This window comes from Chrysemys picta, chromosome 16, assembly GCF_011386835.1.
Source record: "Chrysemys picta bellii isolate R12L10 chromosome 16, ASM1138683v2, whole genome shotgun sequence".
In the NCBI taxonomy this organism is placed as follows: domain Eukaryota; kingdom Metazoa; phylum Chordata; order Testudines; family Emydidae; genus Chrysemys; species Chrysemys picta.
In genome coordinates, this window is record NC_088806.1 from 3138164 (window position 1) to 3155819 (window position 17656).

Below are 17656 nucleotides of genomic sequence, written 5' to 3' on the forward strand. Positions count from 1 at the left end.
TTTTTGATATTTACGTGGCAAGGATTTGTAAACGTCTTAAAGTTCCCTAAATAAATAGTTTAAAGAAGAAGAAGAAGAAGAAGCTGCTGCTCTGATCTTTCTGATGGTATTAATACTTAACATTTCTAGAACATCTTTACAGCCAGGTCCTCAGCTGATGTAAACCCATATAGCTCCATCAAAGTCAGTGTAAGTAACCAGTTTACACCATCTGAGACATCAACCTTTAATCTTCAGTGCACTGCATTACTGCCTAATTAATCCTCACCACGACACCGGTGTGTAATGTTACAGGTGAGTAATTATCATCATTTTTGTTTCACAGATTGGGGAACGGTGCCATAGAGGGGCAGAGTGTTAGAGCCAGGGGTTAGAATGACGCACACTCCATGCTGAGAAGCACAGCGGCATCTACCCGTTTCCCCAAACCTGGGCACATCCTGGAATTTTTCCAGCTCACGGTTTGACAACCTTTCCAAAGATATATATATTTTTTAAATTTCCAAAATAAAAAAAAAACATATACTGTATTTATATGGAAACCAAGTCCCAGAACAGTACACTGAACTACCAAACTAAGCTCTCATCTATATGGTAACATTAACGTGCTATTTTTGTCAGCCTTAAAATCCACCCCTGTGCAGAAGGCGAGGCCATGGCCTACGCACCCGTTAAAGCCTACTGCAAGTGAGTGACTGCTCTGTTTACTATCAGCTGGAGTGCATATGACCCTGAGTAGCTCCACAGTAGAATTACTCGCTGTAGTAAATGCCATGGTAATAAATCCTAAGCCAGAATTCACTTACAGTTCTTCAGGCCCCAGTCAAAATCTTAGCCCCATTATGCTGGGCGCTGCACATGTATGTAGCAGAAGAGGCTCTTCATGTGTGCAAAAGTGGCCCGTCACTGCCAAACTCCCATTAACTGCACCGTGGTCAGCATTTTGCCCTCTGGTCTTTTAGGGTTGAATGTGGCATTCCCCCATTGTTACAGGTCACCACACAACTTTAACATGTTATTAAAGAGAGGGGGAAAAAGCATCGATACAGAAAACCAGCGGGGAAGAGGCCAAGGCCATGGCAGTCATCTTGAAAGATTTTCCCAGTGCAAACAGAGGCCGTTCCCTTGGGGGAAGTGCTGTCTGGGTATGGCCGTCTCGGCTCTTTGATCCTCTTGCAAGACAAAATGCGGTGGGCGAACCATTCTGATAAACACTACGACTTCTCTGTTAGTGACATGTTATGTTTCTTCAGTGGTCTCCCTCTGACAGTTGCTGAGCTACAAAGAAACATTCAACAGGGATGAGAGACGGGGGGGAAAAAACACCAAAAAAACAACACAACCCACCAAACCGTTCCCTGGGGAATATAGACCAAGCCACAAACAGCCAGGGTCAAGTTGAAGAAGAGTTTCTCTTGTTGTCAGAAAATTTGTGTTTTGCTCTCAGTATGCATCTTTTTGTTTTTGAACAATATGATAATACCACACTAACCACCCTGCAAATATATTAAATTGGCAGCTTCGAAACCAGATGATCAGATGCCCCTTTCATTTCTTCCCCCTTCCCAGCAGCTAACCAGAGGACGAAATAAGTCAAAGATAATTAAATCAACTGCCACAAAAAAGCCCTTGTCTATTGCATTTTAAAGCCAAAGAGAAAAACTCCAACCCACCCCTTTCGCCTCCAAATTTGTCCAGAACCATTGGCTTCTAGCACCGCCAGGGAACTGTTTCAACATGAATGAATGGGATCAGCGCCCATGCTTCTGAGGACTGTAGGGGGTGTTGAATTAAATTTAAAAGGCACAGAGGGAAACGTTTGGTTGGCAAGCAGTGTTTCCCTGCAGGCGATGGGCATATCCTATGTGGGTATTTATGACTATTCTGCAGGGGGAATGGAGCTGAGAATTAAACAGAATTCGTAGTGGTGTGCATGCAAATCCGAACCCTTTCCTACCAGATTTAACACCACAGTTCATAGAAATACAGCACGTATGGCTAGGTTACGATTATGAAAATTATGACTACAGTTGTAATCCTGGTAAAACTCCTTACTGGGAGTTCTGCCTGGGTTAAAATTGCACGATTGGGTCCTGTCCTCTAATGGTCACCTATCTCGAATTCCTAACATTTTTTTTCAGATAGGTTCCCCAGAAATGTTGTCCCAGGAGGCTGGCTACCTCTGACAAAAAATGCCATGGGGACTTTAGAGTTCAAAAGTCTTGTCTAGAACGGGCTTTATCCAGAAAATAGTGACTGTGGTTCTCTAATCATATCAGTCTCTTCTGGACTTAAAATCTATGAATTTTTCTCTCCTGGAATTGACAGTTGTAGAGAGAGATCATAGAGGAGAAAAATGAATAATCATCACACTTTCCCTGTAAATATTGAAGAGAAATTCTTCCTCCACCCAACCCTGGATTGTAATTGTATTTGCTTCTTCCAGGCATCAGAGTATTTGAAAATCAAAAAAGTTTAGAGGAGGGCTGTGGTGTTTCATACACCTCTACCTCGATATAACACTGTCCTCGGGAGCCAAAAAATCTTACTGCGTTATAGGTGAAACCGCGTTATATCGAACTTGCTTTGATCCGCCAGAGTGTGCAGCTCTGCCCCACCCCGGAGCACTGCTTTACCGCGTTATATCTGAATTTGTGTTATATCGGGTAGCGTTATATCGGGGTAGAGGTGTATTGTGCTGACACGCTTAACTGTTCCCAGGATTGGACCATATTTAGAAAGGATTTCTCCATTTGCCTTGTGGTGTGATTAGCAGTCTCTTTTATTTTAATATACAGAAAACGAAACAATCAGGGGAATAATATGCCTGAGAAGGAAAACAAAAGATGATTTAAAAACAAATACAAGTAGGGAACTCCAGGATCTATTAGGATCCTCAGTTAGGCCCTGATCCTACAACTGAATCTGCTAGCATAGACCAATGCAGGATTGGGGCTTTTATTTTACCTGCTATATTTTTTTAGTTGGTGAGGATAGTCCTAGAAACCTAGTTGCATTTGAAAAGAAGATGGAATCAGAACAGCACTGCGTCCCTTATTCCTGAAGGAGGGGTTCTCCAGCTTTTATTGGTGGGGTGTGCAGGTGGGGAAAAGGTATTTGAAATGCTGGTATTTTAAAGTTACAGGAGACTGTATTCCTTCAACATTTACTTTAGGAGCTCCCTGATTTTAAGGGACACAACCAAGCAGCTGATGAGAAGAAAAAAAAAATTAAGCTTGGAATTCCCCAGTTCTAGGTCCAATTCTGTTCCTATTTCAGTTGCAAAACTCCCCCATCATCCTCATTAATATCGAAGGTCCGATCCTGCAAACAGTACATGTGGGAGCAACTTTACCTGGGTGAGTAATCCCAAAGTTACATACGTCTGTAACATCTGCAGGATCGGGCTCTGTGAATGAACACCCCGGTTGTATTTAGGGCCCAAGGCGGCACATGCTGACTATACACGTTGTTATGAGGACTACCCACTGTAATAAACATTGGACAGGATTACTGAACACCTATCACGCAATCACTAGGCACCGCAAGCGTGTTGAGTCGCAGGCATGAAGCCAGTCACAGGATCAGGGCCCCCAGAGAGTACTGTATCCCTTATATTTTTAGGAGCACCCCAATTCCAATTGCATTTTGGGGGTGGCTGTCAAGAACCTAGATGGGTTTTGTGTTCCGGCTACAAGTTTAAGAAACCCCCCCCGCCTCAAAAGCAGGAGCTTAAAGGAAAACTAAAATAAGGTACAAACAATTATAAAATTTTGCTCCCCAATTTTATGTGGGTGTGTCCTGGGTGAAAAGTTAACAACGAAACAAAAAAGAAAGGACAGTGTTTTTTAATAGAAAAGCGGGGGGGGGGGGGGGGGGGGAGGGATCTCGTTCTTTTTTTGTTTTGTTTTTTTTGGTGAGTGTGTGTGGAAAATCTTCTTGAAAAAGATATCAAGGAAAAGACAGAGTTAAATCTGTCCCCACGATACACTTCACCGAATTTGGACCATGCGTTTAAATTCTCCCCCCCCCCCCCCACACTCCCTTGGTTCTTCTTCTCTTGCCTTAAGCCTAAAGAAAGAAAGAAAGAAAAAAAAAATACACCACTCCCTTCTGAAGTATTTAAAAGTAAGAAAGGAAGGAAAAAAATGAAAGGGCCCCCCTTCTCTTGTCTCTCGCATGAACTAGTAAAGCAGGCAAAAAAAATTATATATATATATATGGTGTTACTAGTATGGAACTAGTTAACCTTTAACAATTTATGCTGATGTCACACTGAGCATGAGTACTGATTAATCCCAGCCTTTTCTGTCCCCCCCCCCCCCCGGAAAATATTTTTATTGAGGGAGGTGGGGGGGGGGAAGTATAAGAAAAAAGAAATAATTTAGAGCAGCCATCTTTGTTTTATGCAGAAATCTTTCTCTTTCAGTTCCCCCCCAGTGCCAGGAATATACAAATATTGTTCATCTATGCAATGAGCTGAGAGATTCAAACAAGCAACAATAAGGAGAAAAATTAAGGGGGGGGGGAATCTTTTTGTTGTTGTGGCTGTTTTGGATTGATTTTTTGGGGAGGGGGGCTGGGTTTTTTTTTGTTAACCTCAAGGAAGAGGTGTGTGTGTGTGTGTGTGGTGTGGGGGGGGGGTGACTTAAAAATCAAGCCAGCCATTTTGTTTTTTTTTTTCAATAAAGAAAGGGGTGGGGGGGATTTTTTTTCCCTTTTTTTTCCCTCCTGGGGGGGTCTGTTTTAAAATAATTTAAGGGCGGCCATTTTTGTTCCTTGCTCTTGTGGCAAATATTATGCTGAGCTGCCCCCTTAGAATTTAAATATATTTTAAACTTCTCTCTTCCTCTCCCCCCCACTTTTATATTTTTAAAGTGGGGGAGGGGAAAAAGTTAAGAGGTTTTTTTTTCCCTCTCTTTTTTTTGAATTCATGGGACTTTTTCATGCAGTTCTTTTTTTTTTTTTGTGTGACTGAGGTGATCTGAACGGGGGGGAAAGGATTTTTGTGTGTGGTGAAGGGGGGTTGTTCCCCCCCGTCTCTCTCTGTGTGTGTCCCTGCCCCCCCCCCCCAGCACCACCATGGCTTCCCCTCTGAGGGAGGACGAGGAAGAGGAGGAGGAGATGGTGGTGTCTGAGGTGGAGGGGGATGAAGAAGAAGAGGAGGAAGAGGAGGAGGAAGAAGGAGCAGGGGACAACAGCCCAGGCGACATATTCCCGCCTGCTGCTGCTCCACTGGCACCAGCACCAGCAGCATCAACTCCACCAGCAGCTGCGGTTCCTCCAGGTAAACAAGCCCCCTTCCCTCCGAGCAGGGCGCCAAAACACCCCCCCTCCCCCTCCAACGGCTTTGGAACTTTCGGGGGGAGGCATTGTTTGTAAACAACCAACGGCTGTGGAACGTTGAGGGGCCGAGAGTTCTGACTTCCGAGGCTTCCCCCCGCCGCGCGCGCGCCGCTGCCCAACGGCTTTGGAACGTTGAGGGGCCGAGAGTTCGCGGCACCCCCCCTTCCCCCACTGGCCAACGGCTGTGGAACGTTGAGGGGCCGAGAGTTCACCCCCGCAGGCGCGCACGCTGCCGAGAGGGGAGAGTTTCCATCCCCCCCCCCCTTCCCCTCTTTGGATCGTTGACGGGCCGAGAGTTCCGACCCCCCCGCCCCCATGCGCCCGCGCTGCCCAATGGCTTTGGAACGCTGAGGGGCCGAGAGTTCAGCCCTCCTCCCCCCCGCGCGCGGCTTAACGGCTTTGGAACGTTAAGGGGGACCCCGAGAGTTTCTACCCCTCCCCACACGCACCTCTCGCGTGCTGCCTAACAGCTTTGGAACGTTGAGGGGGCCCCCCGAGAGATTCTAATGGCCCCCCCGCGTTTCGAACGTTCAGTATGGGGGAGGGGTACAGGCAAGCCCCCCTCGACTTGGTTTTCAGGGCCCCTCCCCCACCCGAAGTGGCCTCAGTGGGGCCCGATGCGCCTCCATGGATTCCAATAGAGAACAGGATCGCCCCCCCCCCCCGAATGTGGGGTGGCCCTGATTGCTTAGCAACACAGCCCCCCTTCACCCTTCTCTATTAAAGCCCTGGAGGCTACCCTCAAAGTGCTCCCCCACCCCCTGCCAGCCCCTGTGAGGCGGTGAGCACCCCCAGGGTTGAGGGTTTCCCCAGCCAGCAGATAGAAAGGGCACCGTGGCAGACAGGACAGGGCACATGGGGTCCATTGACAGGGAGGGAACCTCGAGGGACCAGCTGATGGCATTTGCCAGCGGGCTGGGAGAGCGCTTTGGTGCCCTTCAGCATCAGATCAGCTGGAACGAGGTGGCGTGGGGGGGTCAGTAACCTGTGGGGCGTGGCCTGCTGGCATTAGGGGTGGTAGGTGGCATTTGGCCCTCTGACTAGTGGTGGTCTCCAGGGGATGTAATCTCAGGGTGTAGGGAGCAGATGGGGCCAAACACTCAACCCGACTTAGTGCCCTGCCGGATGGGCCGCCTTGGCTACGATGCAAGGGAGAGAGCGTTGGACTCTGTGCAGAGTCAGGACGTATTGGGAGAGCAAGTGGCTCTGCTGTCCATGGGACATGGCCACGGTGGTTACCTAAATGTGGGTGTGGTGGTCTCTGGTGGGGTGGGGGTCAGTAGCCACAGCTTGTGTGGAGGGGACTTTGTACCCCTCATGATAGTGTTACCTCACCTGCGATGGGAGTAAAGGGTGCCTTAAGGGATGGGGCTAATTGCCCTCAACAGGAGTGGATGGGGTCAGGGCCAGGTTGGCGATGGTGGGAGCGGAGGATGAGGTGAGGACAGGGTTAATGGGCTGCGGTGGCAGTAGGTGGGGTCAGGACCAGGTTGGCGACGGCGGGAGCGGAGGGTGAGGTGAGGACAGGATTAATGGGCTGCGGTGACAGTGGGTGGTTTTAGGGACAGGCTGGTGATGGCGGGAGCAGAGGGTGAGGTGAGGACACGGTTAATGGGCTGCGGTGGGAGTGGGTGGGGTCAGGGCCAGTTTGGCGATGGTGGGAGTGGAGGATGAGGTGAGGACAGGGTTAATGGGCTGCGGTGGCAGTGAATGGGATCAGGGCCAGGTTGGCGATCGTGAAAGTGGAGGGTGAGCTGAGGACAGGGTTAATGGGCTGTGCTGGTGGGTGGAATTAGGACCAGGTTGGTGTTGGCGGGAGCGGAGGGTGATGTGAGGACAGGGTTACTGGGCTGTGGTGGCAGTGGGTGGGGTTAGGGACAGGCTGGTGGTGGCGGGAGCGGAGGGTGAGGTTAGGACAGGGTTAATGGGCTGCGGTGGCAGTGGGTGGCGTTAGGGACAGGCTGGTGATGGCGGGAGCAGAGGGTGAGGTGAGGACAGGGTTAATGGGCTGTGGTGGCAGTGGGTGGGGTCAGGGCCAGGTTGGCGATGGCAGGAGTGGAGGGTGAGGTGAGGACAGGGTTAATGGGCTGCGGTGGCAGTGGGTGGGGTCAGGGCCAGGTTGGCGATGGCAGGAGCGGAGGGTGAGGTGAGGAGAAGGTTAATGGGCTGCGGTGGCAGTGGGTGGGGTTAGGGACAGGCTGGTGATGGCGGGAGCGGAGGGTGAGGGGAGGACAGGGTTAATGGGCTGCGGTGGCAGTGGGTGGGGTCAGGGCCAGGTTGGCGATGGTGTGAGCGGAGGGTGAGGTGAGGACAGGGTTAATGGGCTGCGGTGGCAGTGGGTGGGGTCAGGGCCAGGTTGGCGATGGCGTGAGTGGAGGGTGAGGTGAGGACAGGGTTAATGGGCTGCAGTGGGAGTGGATGGATCAGGGCCAGGTTGGCGATGGCGGGAGCGGAGGGTGAGGTGAGGACAGGGTTAATGGGCTGCGGTGGCATTGGGTGGCGTTAGGGACAGGCTGGTGGTGGCGGGAGCGGAGGGTGAGGTGAGGACAGGGTTAATGGGCTGCGGTGGCAGTGGATGGGGTCAGGGCCAGGTTGGTGATGGCGGGAGTGGAGGGTGTGGTGAGGAGAGGATTAATGGGCTGCGGTGGGAGTGGGTGGGTCAGGCCCAGGCTGGCGATGGTGGGAGCAGAGGGTGAGGGGAGGACAAGGTTAATGGGCTGTGGTGGGAGTGGATGGGGTCAGGGCCAGGTTGGCGTTGGTGGGAGTGGAGGGTGTGGTGAGGACAGGGTTAATGGGCTGTGGTGGCAGTGGATGGGGTCAGGGCTAGGTTGGCGATGGCGTGAGCGGAGGGTGAGGGGAGGACAGGGTTAATGGGCTGCGGTGGCAGTGGGTGGGGTCAGGGCCAGGTTGGCGATGGCGGGAGCGGAGGGTGAGGTGAGGACAGGGTTAATGGGCTGCGGTGGCAGTGGGTGGGGTCAGGGCCAGGTTGGCGATGGCGGGAGCGGAGGGTGAGGGGAGGACAGGGTTAATGGGCTGCGGTGGGAGTGGATGGGATCCGGGCCAGGTTGGCGATGGCGGGAGCGGAGGGGGACGTGAGGACAGGATCAATGGGCTGCGGTGGGAGTGGATGGATCAGGGACAGGTTGGCAATGGTGGGAGCGGAGGGTGAGGTGAGGACAGGGTTAATGGGCTGTGGTGGCAATGGGTGGATCAGGGCCAGGTTGGCAGTGGTGGGAGCAGAGGGTGAGGTGAGGACAGGGTTAAGCGGAAGGCAGGGTAGTAGGTGGGGTCAAGACTAGGGTGAATATGGCGGGGACCTTTTGCGATATGCATCAAATGCCGTGTTTTGCGAGTTTACCTTCACTTCAGTTGTTGCCCTAAGACCAGTCCATATTCCCCCTGTATAACTGACCTGCTCCCTGCTCTGTGGCACCCATTATCTTGGTATCGGAGTCCTGCATGGTTTAAAAAGCAAATTTTAAATGTCAGTGAAATCACAGGGATGTAACCAAAGGGTGTTGTCCGTTAAAATTGGAGAGTATTTTCCTGCTGCCAAACAAATCTCTACCCAGATTCGCTTTGATTTTCTCTCCCTTATTTAGAAAACCTCAGGCGTGGGGGGGGAAGGACGCGTAAGGAATCGAAGGAGCAGAGAAATAAGGAAGTGTGGGTGTAAGATCGCACCGGTTCTCCCTCTCCCTTTATCGTTGGCATAATTATTAATTTATTTCTATGACAGTAACACCCGGATGCCCTAATCATGGATCAAGGCCCTGTTGTCCTAGGCTGTGGGTACCTGCCTAACAAATAGATGGTCTGTCGCCAGAGTTTACAACCTAAGGCTTCAGCCTTCAGCCTTCCAAAGACTTGTCGTTTGCCGTGCATCACATGAAAGACGTGCAAGTCTTTTGCCTTCGTCTAAATGGACAATCTCTGCCCCAATCCTATTATTCTAAGCAGTAGGGTCTTTCCGCCCATTGATTGGTCATAATGATCAGTGCATCGAGAGAGGAAAAATATGCTTATTAGTTTCAGCCTTGTAGGAAAAGGATTTGTGACTTGGAAAAAAAAAAAGTGTGTGTGGCGGGGGGAATAAAGTCAATATCTTTCTGTCACCAAATTTGATTTCCAGGTCCCCAAAGTCACTTTGCTTTCTCTTGATTTAATAAATGCGTTAATTTTAATGTTGGGCCGGGGGAGTGGAAAGACAGCTGTCTCCCCCGTCCTTCTTTCTTAGCATTCCCTGAGTGACTGAAACACGTGATCGCTACGTATAGAAAAAACATGTTCGGTAGTTTTGAAGCATGGGGCCTGGTCTACGCTGGGGTGGGGGTCGATGTAAGATACGCAACTTCAGCTATGGGAATAGCGTAGCTGAAGTCGACGTTTCTTATTTCGACTTACCTCCTGTCCTTACGGTGCGGGATCGACGGCTGCGGCTCCCCCGTTGACTCCGCTACCGCCGCTCGCCCTGGTGGAGTTCCGGAATCGACGGGAGCGCGTTCGGGGATCGATATATTGCGTCGACGTGATATATCGATCCCCGATAGATCGATCGCTACCCGCCAATCTGGCGGGTAGTCTGGACATACCCTAAGTGTCTGATCCTGGAGACGCTTGGGTGGGTAGCTTTGCTCATGGAAATAGTCCCATTGGCTTTAGAGTGTGAGTCAAATTCCTTGTGTTGTGTGTTACATCATGACCGGAAGATGTGTGGCTTGAGATCTGCATTCAAATCCTGCCTCTGCCAGTGGCCTTGCTAGGTCACCTTGAGCGAACCGCTTCCCCACCCTGTGCCTCGTTTCCCCCTCTGTGAAGTGAGGCTAAAGATACTGTTGACTTGCTTTGGAAAGTGCTTTGAAATCTACTGAAGAAAATAGATCAGAGCTGGGGATAATTATTATATGAGAAAGTGGAGGAAAGATTTGCAGGTTTACGACCTAACATGTGTGGCTAAGTTAAAGAAAGGCAAAGATGATTCCCCATTGTGAATACTGATTTTAAAAAAAATTAACACTAGAGAGGGAGAAAAACAATCACTTTATTTTCTCTTGATCAAGAAAAGCCACTTTCAGTGAAAAGGAAAAGAAGTGTGTGTGTGTGTGTGTGTGTGTGTGTGTGTGTGTGTGTGTGTGTGTGTGTGTGTGTGTGTGTGTGTGTGTGTGTTTAAGCTCCAGGATTTAAAATAGAGTCTCCTCTTTCCCGCTTTTCAAAATGGTCAGAAATCGATGTTTAAAAGCAGCGTTGCTTCATCACGAAAGCGGTGTCCCCTCAATCTTTAAATCTACCTCCCGATTCTCCACCTGTAACATTGAGACGCTTAAGCGAAAGAATCCAGAACCGTTCATAAAATGACCGTATGGCCTTGCTTTTTGTTTATTTGTATTCAAGTACAGGCTGCTGAACAGAGATCAGGGCCGCCTTGAGCTAGGCCTTGTATTGAGTAGGCACCGATCCTGCAAGGCTTTTCAGCAGTTATCATGAAAATCCTGGCTGTGTTGAAATCAGTGAGGATTTTGCCTTTGTCCTCAATGAAGCCAGAATTTCGGCCATAATTTTTTGACTTCCAAACTCCTCCAGACCAGGAAGGTAGAAGATCACAGGTTGATTGTTTTTCCCAGAGCCCTGAAAACATCCGAACTCTGGTGCTGATTCTGGAAAGACTTAAACATGTGCATAATGATGTGGATAGCTAAAGTCACTGATCGAAGTGGGACTCCTTGTGTGATCAGAATTAAGCACCTGATTAAGTCTTCACAGGATTGGGTACCTGCAGAATGTAACACCGTGGTGCCCGCTTCAATGCTAGTCTAAGAAGCAAGTTCCTGATTTGATGAGGTGCTGAAGGCTCACCATTTGTACTGAAGTATGCTGGACCGGCAGGTGCTCAGCACCTTTGCAAATCAGACCACTAAAGTTGGCAGGGGGGTCTTTATAATTACTCCCCCCAAAAGGGGCACTTTAAGAAGTATTTCCACGTAAAACAACCACATGGAAATTCTTACGGGATCTGAGAAACGAGGGGATACATTTAGCCCCTGATCCTGTGATTGATGACGGATCCAGCTGGAGGATTGGCGGCCTTGGTTGCTTTCCAGCATGAAATCTCTTCCAACGTAGCTGTCCCCTCTCCTGAGTAGAGCACTGGGAACTCCACCAGGTTTCCTTGGCAAGAGTTTTCCTCACATTGGTCTTAAAGCGGTGGCTAATCCAGCTCATTGTCTGAAATTCGGGAAGGTCTCAGTAACCTACCTACTCCTGCACTGGGTCTCTGATCTCTCCCGGCCCCCCAGCATTTCCTTGTCAGCTGGTGTCCCTGTGGATTTATACCCCATAACAGACTATTCTCTGAGGGCGAAATTTGCAAAGGGGTTCCGCATCCTACCTGGGAACAAGGGGGAACAGGTGGGCTTTACTCACTTCTGAAACTCTGCCTGCTTCAGTCAATTGCTTAACGGGGGACCTGAGCGCTTTCTGAAAATCTCCCTCGTAGCCTGTATTTAATTCGGCAGAGTTCCCGAGGTCCAGAATCCCTCCCTGACTGGCGAATTTCTACCTTGGGGACAATGATTTTTAAAGCCACTGTTAAAAATAAGAAGGACGTATTCCCCTGCCCCAGTGGAAATGGCCTCTGTTAACTGCCGTAGATAAAGGATCTGTTCTTGGTTTGCTTGTCTTTTGTTTAAATTTAAATATGCAAGTGGGGTGGAAAAGACATCTGTAGTGAATGAGATGAAGATTCTTGAGTCTTTCTTTGTTTCGGGTTACAGTGAAATAACTCTTGATTTCTGGTTTTAATTAAATCTCCATCCCCGCCATCCCTTGTCGCGTTATATAATATCTATGTGTGTGCATGTATTTTATATATATATTATATATATATATATATAATTTTTTTTTCCAAGGTAGGGAGTGAAATGTCACGTGTGTGGAAATTTCTAGTTGATTGCCTGCCAAAATACCCATCTCGGCTGCGCATGTGCATCAATATTATGATTAGGGCGGGGGGGGGGGGAGAATCTGAAAGGGGCGAGGGGGAAAAAAAAAAAAGAAAAGATTGATGGCAGGATTAGAAATTGACGGGATTGAGGGGCGGTAAGGAGGCATCACGGCCTGCCCTGCTCCCCTCGGCTTTGTGAATTACATCCCACCGGGAACTGAGCAGCGGCTGAATGCAACCAGGTGATTCAAACCCAGAGGGCTGAAGAGATAATGTGGTATTGTCAGAAGAAACTGGGACATAGCCAGATGCGTTAGACAGAAGGGGCTGGCGGCTGAGCCGGGCTCCGACAGGAATCTAGGCGGGGAGGGTGCGAAGCCGAGTCCACCCCGTTGGCTGTGCCTCCGTTTTATTTTATTTTTATTTTTTTGCATTTTGATTTGCAAGGCAAAAGAGCTGGTGGTGTCAGCATACGGGGTGTGTGCACGCCTGTGGGTGTGTGTGTCTGTGTGTGTCAGAGGGCTGTGTTGTCATTTCTAACCTAGCAGGGCATCCCCTGTCGAGGTGACTGGCATCATCTGACGGGTCATTCCTCTCTGTGCTGCTGAGTTCATGTTTGCCTTGCAGCTGGCCAATGTCTCTCTCCCGTGGCCAGCCTGCTGTGTGAAGTTGCCAAAGGATTATTAGATGAGGAATCCACCCTGAGTAGGTGGTCGGCAGGCTCCTGCATAAACCAGTGCATTTGTCTTGTCTTCCCTGAGGTTGTTTTACCCCCCTTCCTCCCCCCGCAGGCCAGGGAAATCCATTATCTTCTTTTGTAAATCCAGGCTCACCAAGGCCTCGATCATCCAGCAAGTGGGACCCACTCAGATGCTTTGTTAGTTCGGGGCCTGCGGGCGATGACGCGGCGGTGTGAATTTAGAGCCGGTGAAGGGTATTAGTTTGGGATCCCGTAGCGGACAGGTACAGTGGGGTCAGTGTGCTTAATCTGTGACCTAGAGGGACCCTCTCTGGGGGCTTGAGCCGTGACCCCGTTTAGTTCTTGACCTCTGTCAAAAGACAGCCAGTTAGTGCCAGCTGTGATTTATGCGTCCGCCTGCCCCACGGGGAGCCAGGCTAAGAACCCGCCAGCTTGTAGGGTCACTGAACAGCCGGCGGATAACGACGCGGGCTTGATTTGGACGGATGAGCTAGAGGAGAAAGGCTCTGCATGCCGGGGAGGGAACTCCCGATCCGGGAGACGGACGCGCTGGTGTCTGATCCTGTCTGTCCTGGGCAGGAATTTGGAGCAATCAAATTTTTTAATTGCTCCGTTCCAGCTCCTGCATAAAACCTACGGGTCCACGCTCCAGCTCCGGGCTCCGCTCCAAAGCTCTGGTCCCGGGGGCCCTGAGTCCCTTAAACATCCGGACGGCTCTGTGGGGAAGGGACATGTCGTTATCCCCAGAACTGAGGGCCACAGGGATCGATGTTTTTTTGGTGCCAAAATCCCATTAATTCCAAATGCCTGTAAAAATCTGGGTCTCAGTGACTTAGCCAGGGTCGTATCAGAAGTCTGTGTTGGGAATTGAACTCAGATCTTCTGATTCGTAGTCAAAAGCTTTACCCGCAAGAGCCTCCTTCCTCTGCTTAAACCTAACTTTTAGGGGTCTGTCCTGTAAAGTGCTGAGGGCCTTTGGCTCACGGCAGGAAGTGCTCCCTGCTCAAGGTGTAAGGTGGGGAGTTGGGGCGCTTGGAGCTATGGGACAGTTTGAATCCAGCCCAGGTGCCGTTGGGGTGTCCACCAGTGGCGTGCGGGGAAGCACGGACTCACCTCTCCGTTGTTCTCAAGTGTCTCAGTTTTTGTTTAAAAAAACCCAACTCTATCGGGGAGGGGAAGGGGAGAAACCTTGACAATGTGAGGTGAGTGTAACTGACTCCTGAATTTGCAGAGAGCCTGCGCACATTGGTCTGAGAGAGGGGAGCTTCCCCACGTGCAAGCGACGGTGCCTTCTTAGCTTATGCACAACGTGCTGTGGGTGCGGGGTGACCAGGATTCATCACCGAATTTGGTCTGGTGGTTGGCTCATTAGCTTCCTCAGCCCAGGGAAGCGCGCGACGGGAACGATGATCTATGCCCCCCAGTGACGCCGCCTGGCGGGGACAGCTCAGTTAGGAAATGGATAGCTCAGTGGTTTGAGCAGTGGCCTGCTAAACCCAGGGTTGTGAGTTCAATCCTTGAGGGGGCCATTTAGGGATCTGGGGCAAAAACCTGTCTGGGGATTGGGCTTGCTTTGAGTAGGGGGTTGGACTAGATGACCTCCTGAGGTCCCTTCCAACCCTCATATTCTATGGTTCATTCCTTTATGATGGCCGTACGGCGGCCCATTGTGTGAAGCGAGTGCAGGCGTTCTCAAAAGTCCCACCCGAGCTCCTGTGTCAGATGAAGTGGTTGGAATGCCCCTTCTGGCCTCCAAAACGGACTCCGGGGCCCCATCGCTGGCCATCCCAGCCTTGAGGCCTGGCTGGGTTGTGCCTGTGTCTGTTTGCTAATTATCTTCTGTCTCCAGGGCTGCCAATCTGGCAATTTCACTGACAGCAAATTAAAAAAAAAAAAAAGGATCAAAACCCCATTGCCCTAGGTGTGAGGAATTTGGCTGAGTGTTGGTGGCTGGGATTCTGGTCTTGCTGGTTTGAGCGCGGGTTTTCTAGAGGCGATGCTAGATGTTATGCGTTAGTCACGCTTGGGGAACGTTCCCCCACGGTCTCCAGTCAAGTAGGTGGAGAAACAGCTCGGGGGACGGGGGGATGAAGCGTGAGAATGGCTGTCTAATCGCTGTTCAGCTGGCTGTCTTGTGACATTAGCTTGGCCCCATTACGTCTGGCCTCCCTGAGCTCATCAGAGCTTCTGCAGAGGAGAGCAGACAGTTAAACAGCTGTCCAAAAAAAGGTGCAGAGGGACCCATTCACACCAGCGGAGCGACATTGGGTGAGTGAGAAGAGAACAGGGGCGTGCTGCACCCCACAAGCTCTGTCTTATTTTGCCGGTATGCTGAGGATGGCGCTGCAAAACTCTTGCGCCATTTCCTGATTTCCTTAAATCCTCAGCTCCCGGAGTCATGTGATTAGGTGAGACTTTCAGCTGTGGTTGTTTGAAAATAGTAAGTTGTGACCTCTCTCGGTTGTGGGGGAAAGCTTAAAAACAGAAAACCGGGCAGGGGTGGGAGGAACCCTGGATTTATTATTTAATTTTTAAATCTCAGGATTTTTTTTTTTTTAAGTCGACCTCATGATTTTCTTTGCGGCCTGACTCATGGCTTTTGAAGGCTTCGGCTTGGCAGTGTCCAGTGGATTAAAAAAAAATCCCCTTTTCCCAAGGTCTGGCTTCTGTCATTCATACTACCCTGAGCCACAGGCGAGGGAGCCAAAATCTCTTTCCTCTGCTCTTCGGCACATAACTCAGAGCTTTGCTTGTTTCAAACCACCGTCGGCCTTGCCAGGATCCCGGTCGTCTGACATTCGATAGCTGCTCCGAGGTGATTGACTCATGGGTTTGCTGCTGCTGGCTTCGCCAGATGTGGTCCGTCTTGGGCTATGGTCCCATCAGATCTCACAAGCTGGGTAGGACTTGGGGGACAGAGGCGCCAAGGTCGCAGCGGGGGAAGTGGTATTAGAGGAAAGAATGGTGATGGGAACAGTTCACTTCCTGTCTCAAACTCTGTCACGGTGTCGCTTGGCTCCACCCTCTCAGAGGTGGCTGCATTTTGGTAAAGCAGGGGAGACGACGGCGGAGCGTTAGAGCTTCGAACCGTGAATGTCTTGTCAACGAGGCAGGCATGTAAGTTACCATCGGGTCTGCCATGGGTGCTGGGGTTTTTTGGGGTTCTTCACACTCCTGGCTTAGATTTGCAGCGGGGTCCCTCGGCTGACTGCCTTGGAGAGACCTAGAGACTTCTTGGAGTTTAAGGCGGAAGGATCATCTACTCTGACCTCCTGTGGTCTCACCCGGTTACGCCTGTAGTGAGCCCAATGACTTTAGTTAGACCAAAGCATCTCGATGTTGCATTAGCAGGAGCGTCATAAGCCAGACACAGGAAGTAATTCTTCCACCCTACTCCGCGCTGATACGGCCTCAGCTGGAGTCTTGTGTCCAGTTCTGGGCGCCTCATTTCAGGAAAGATGGGGACGGATAGGAGAGAGTCCAGAGAAGAGCAACAAAAATGATGAGGGGTCTAGAAAACATGAGGGAAGATTGAAAAAATTGGGTTTGTTTAGTCTGGAGAAGAGAAGACTGAGAGGGGACATGATCACAGTTTTCAAGTACATAAAAGGTTGTTACAAGGAGGAGGGAGAAAGATTGTTCTCCTTAACCCCAGAGGATAGGACAAGAAGCAACGGGCTTAAATTGTAGCAAGGGCGGTTTAGGTTGGACATTAGGAAAAACTTCCTAACTGTCAGGGTGGTTAAGCTCTGAAATAAATTGCCCAGGGAGGTGGTGGAGTCTCCATCATTGGAGGTTTTTAAGAGCAGGTTGGACAAACACCTGTTAGGGATGGTCTAGATAATAGTTAGTCATAGAATCATAGAAGATCAGGGTTGGAAGGGACCTCAGGAGGTATCTTAGTCCAACCCCCTGCTCAAAGCAGGACCAATCCTCAACTAAATCATCCCAGCCAGGGCTTTGTCAAGCCTCAGCTTAAAAACCTCTAAGGATGGAGATTCCACCACCTCCCTAGGTAACCCATTCCAGTGCTTCACCACCCTCCTAGAGAAAAAGTTTTTCCTAATATCCAACCTAAACCTTCCCCGCTGCAACTTGAGACCATTACTCCTTGTTCTGTCATCTGCTACCACTGAGAACAGTCTAGATCCATCCTCTCTGGAACCCCCCTTCAGTAGTTGAAAGCAGCTATCAAATCCCCCCTCATTCTTCTCTTCTGCAGACTAAATAACCCCAGTTCCCCCAGCCGTTCCCCGTAAGTCATGTGCCCCAGCCCCCTGATCATTTTTGTTGCCCTCCGCTGGACTCTCTCCAATTTTTTCACATCCTTCTTGTAGTGTGGGGCCCAAAACTGGACACAGTATTCCAGATGAGACCTTACCAGTGCCGAATAGAGGGGAATAATCACGTCCCTCCATCTGCTAGCAATGCCCCTACTTATACAGCCCAAAATGCCTTTGACCTTCTTGGCCACAAGGGCACACTGCTGACTCGTATCCAGCTTCTCGTCCACTGTAACCTCTAGGTCCTTTTCTGCAGATGGTCTAGTTGTCCTCTCTAGGTCTTTTCCAGCCTTACGGTTCTGTGATGCGTTGGGGCTCGGGTCTGCGAGGGAGTAGCTTGCAGGTGTAACTTTGCCTGCCAGATCGCCATATTTTTGTATACTGTGA

At 50.2% G+C, this 17656-nt stretch overlaps 1 protein-coding gene across 1 annotated transcript in view; it reads left to right on the forward strand.

Moving 5' to 3' along the window:
• Positions 1–4738: 4738 nt before the first annotated feature.
• Positions 4739–17656, forward strand: part of CHD3 (chromodomain helicase DNA binding protein 3) — a 57185-nt gene continuing 44267 nt past the window's right edge. The window contains exon 1 of the mRNA XM_065570208.1: positions 4739–5287. Within this exon, the coding sequence (XP_065426280.1) occupies positions 5083–5287 (205 nt within the window). The 5' untranslated portion in view covers positions 4739–5082. The remainder of the gene's footprint in view (positions 5288–17656) is intronic.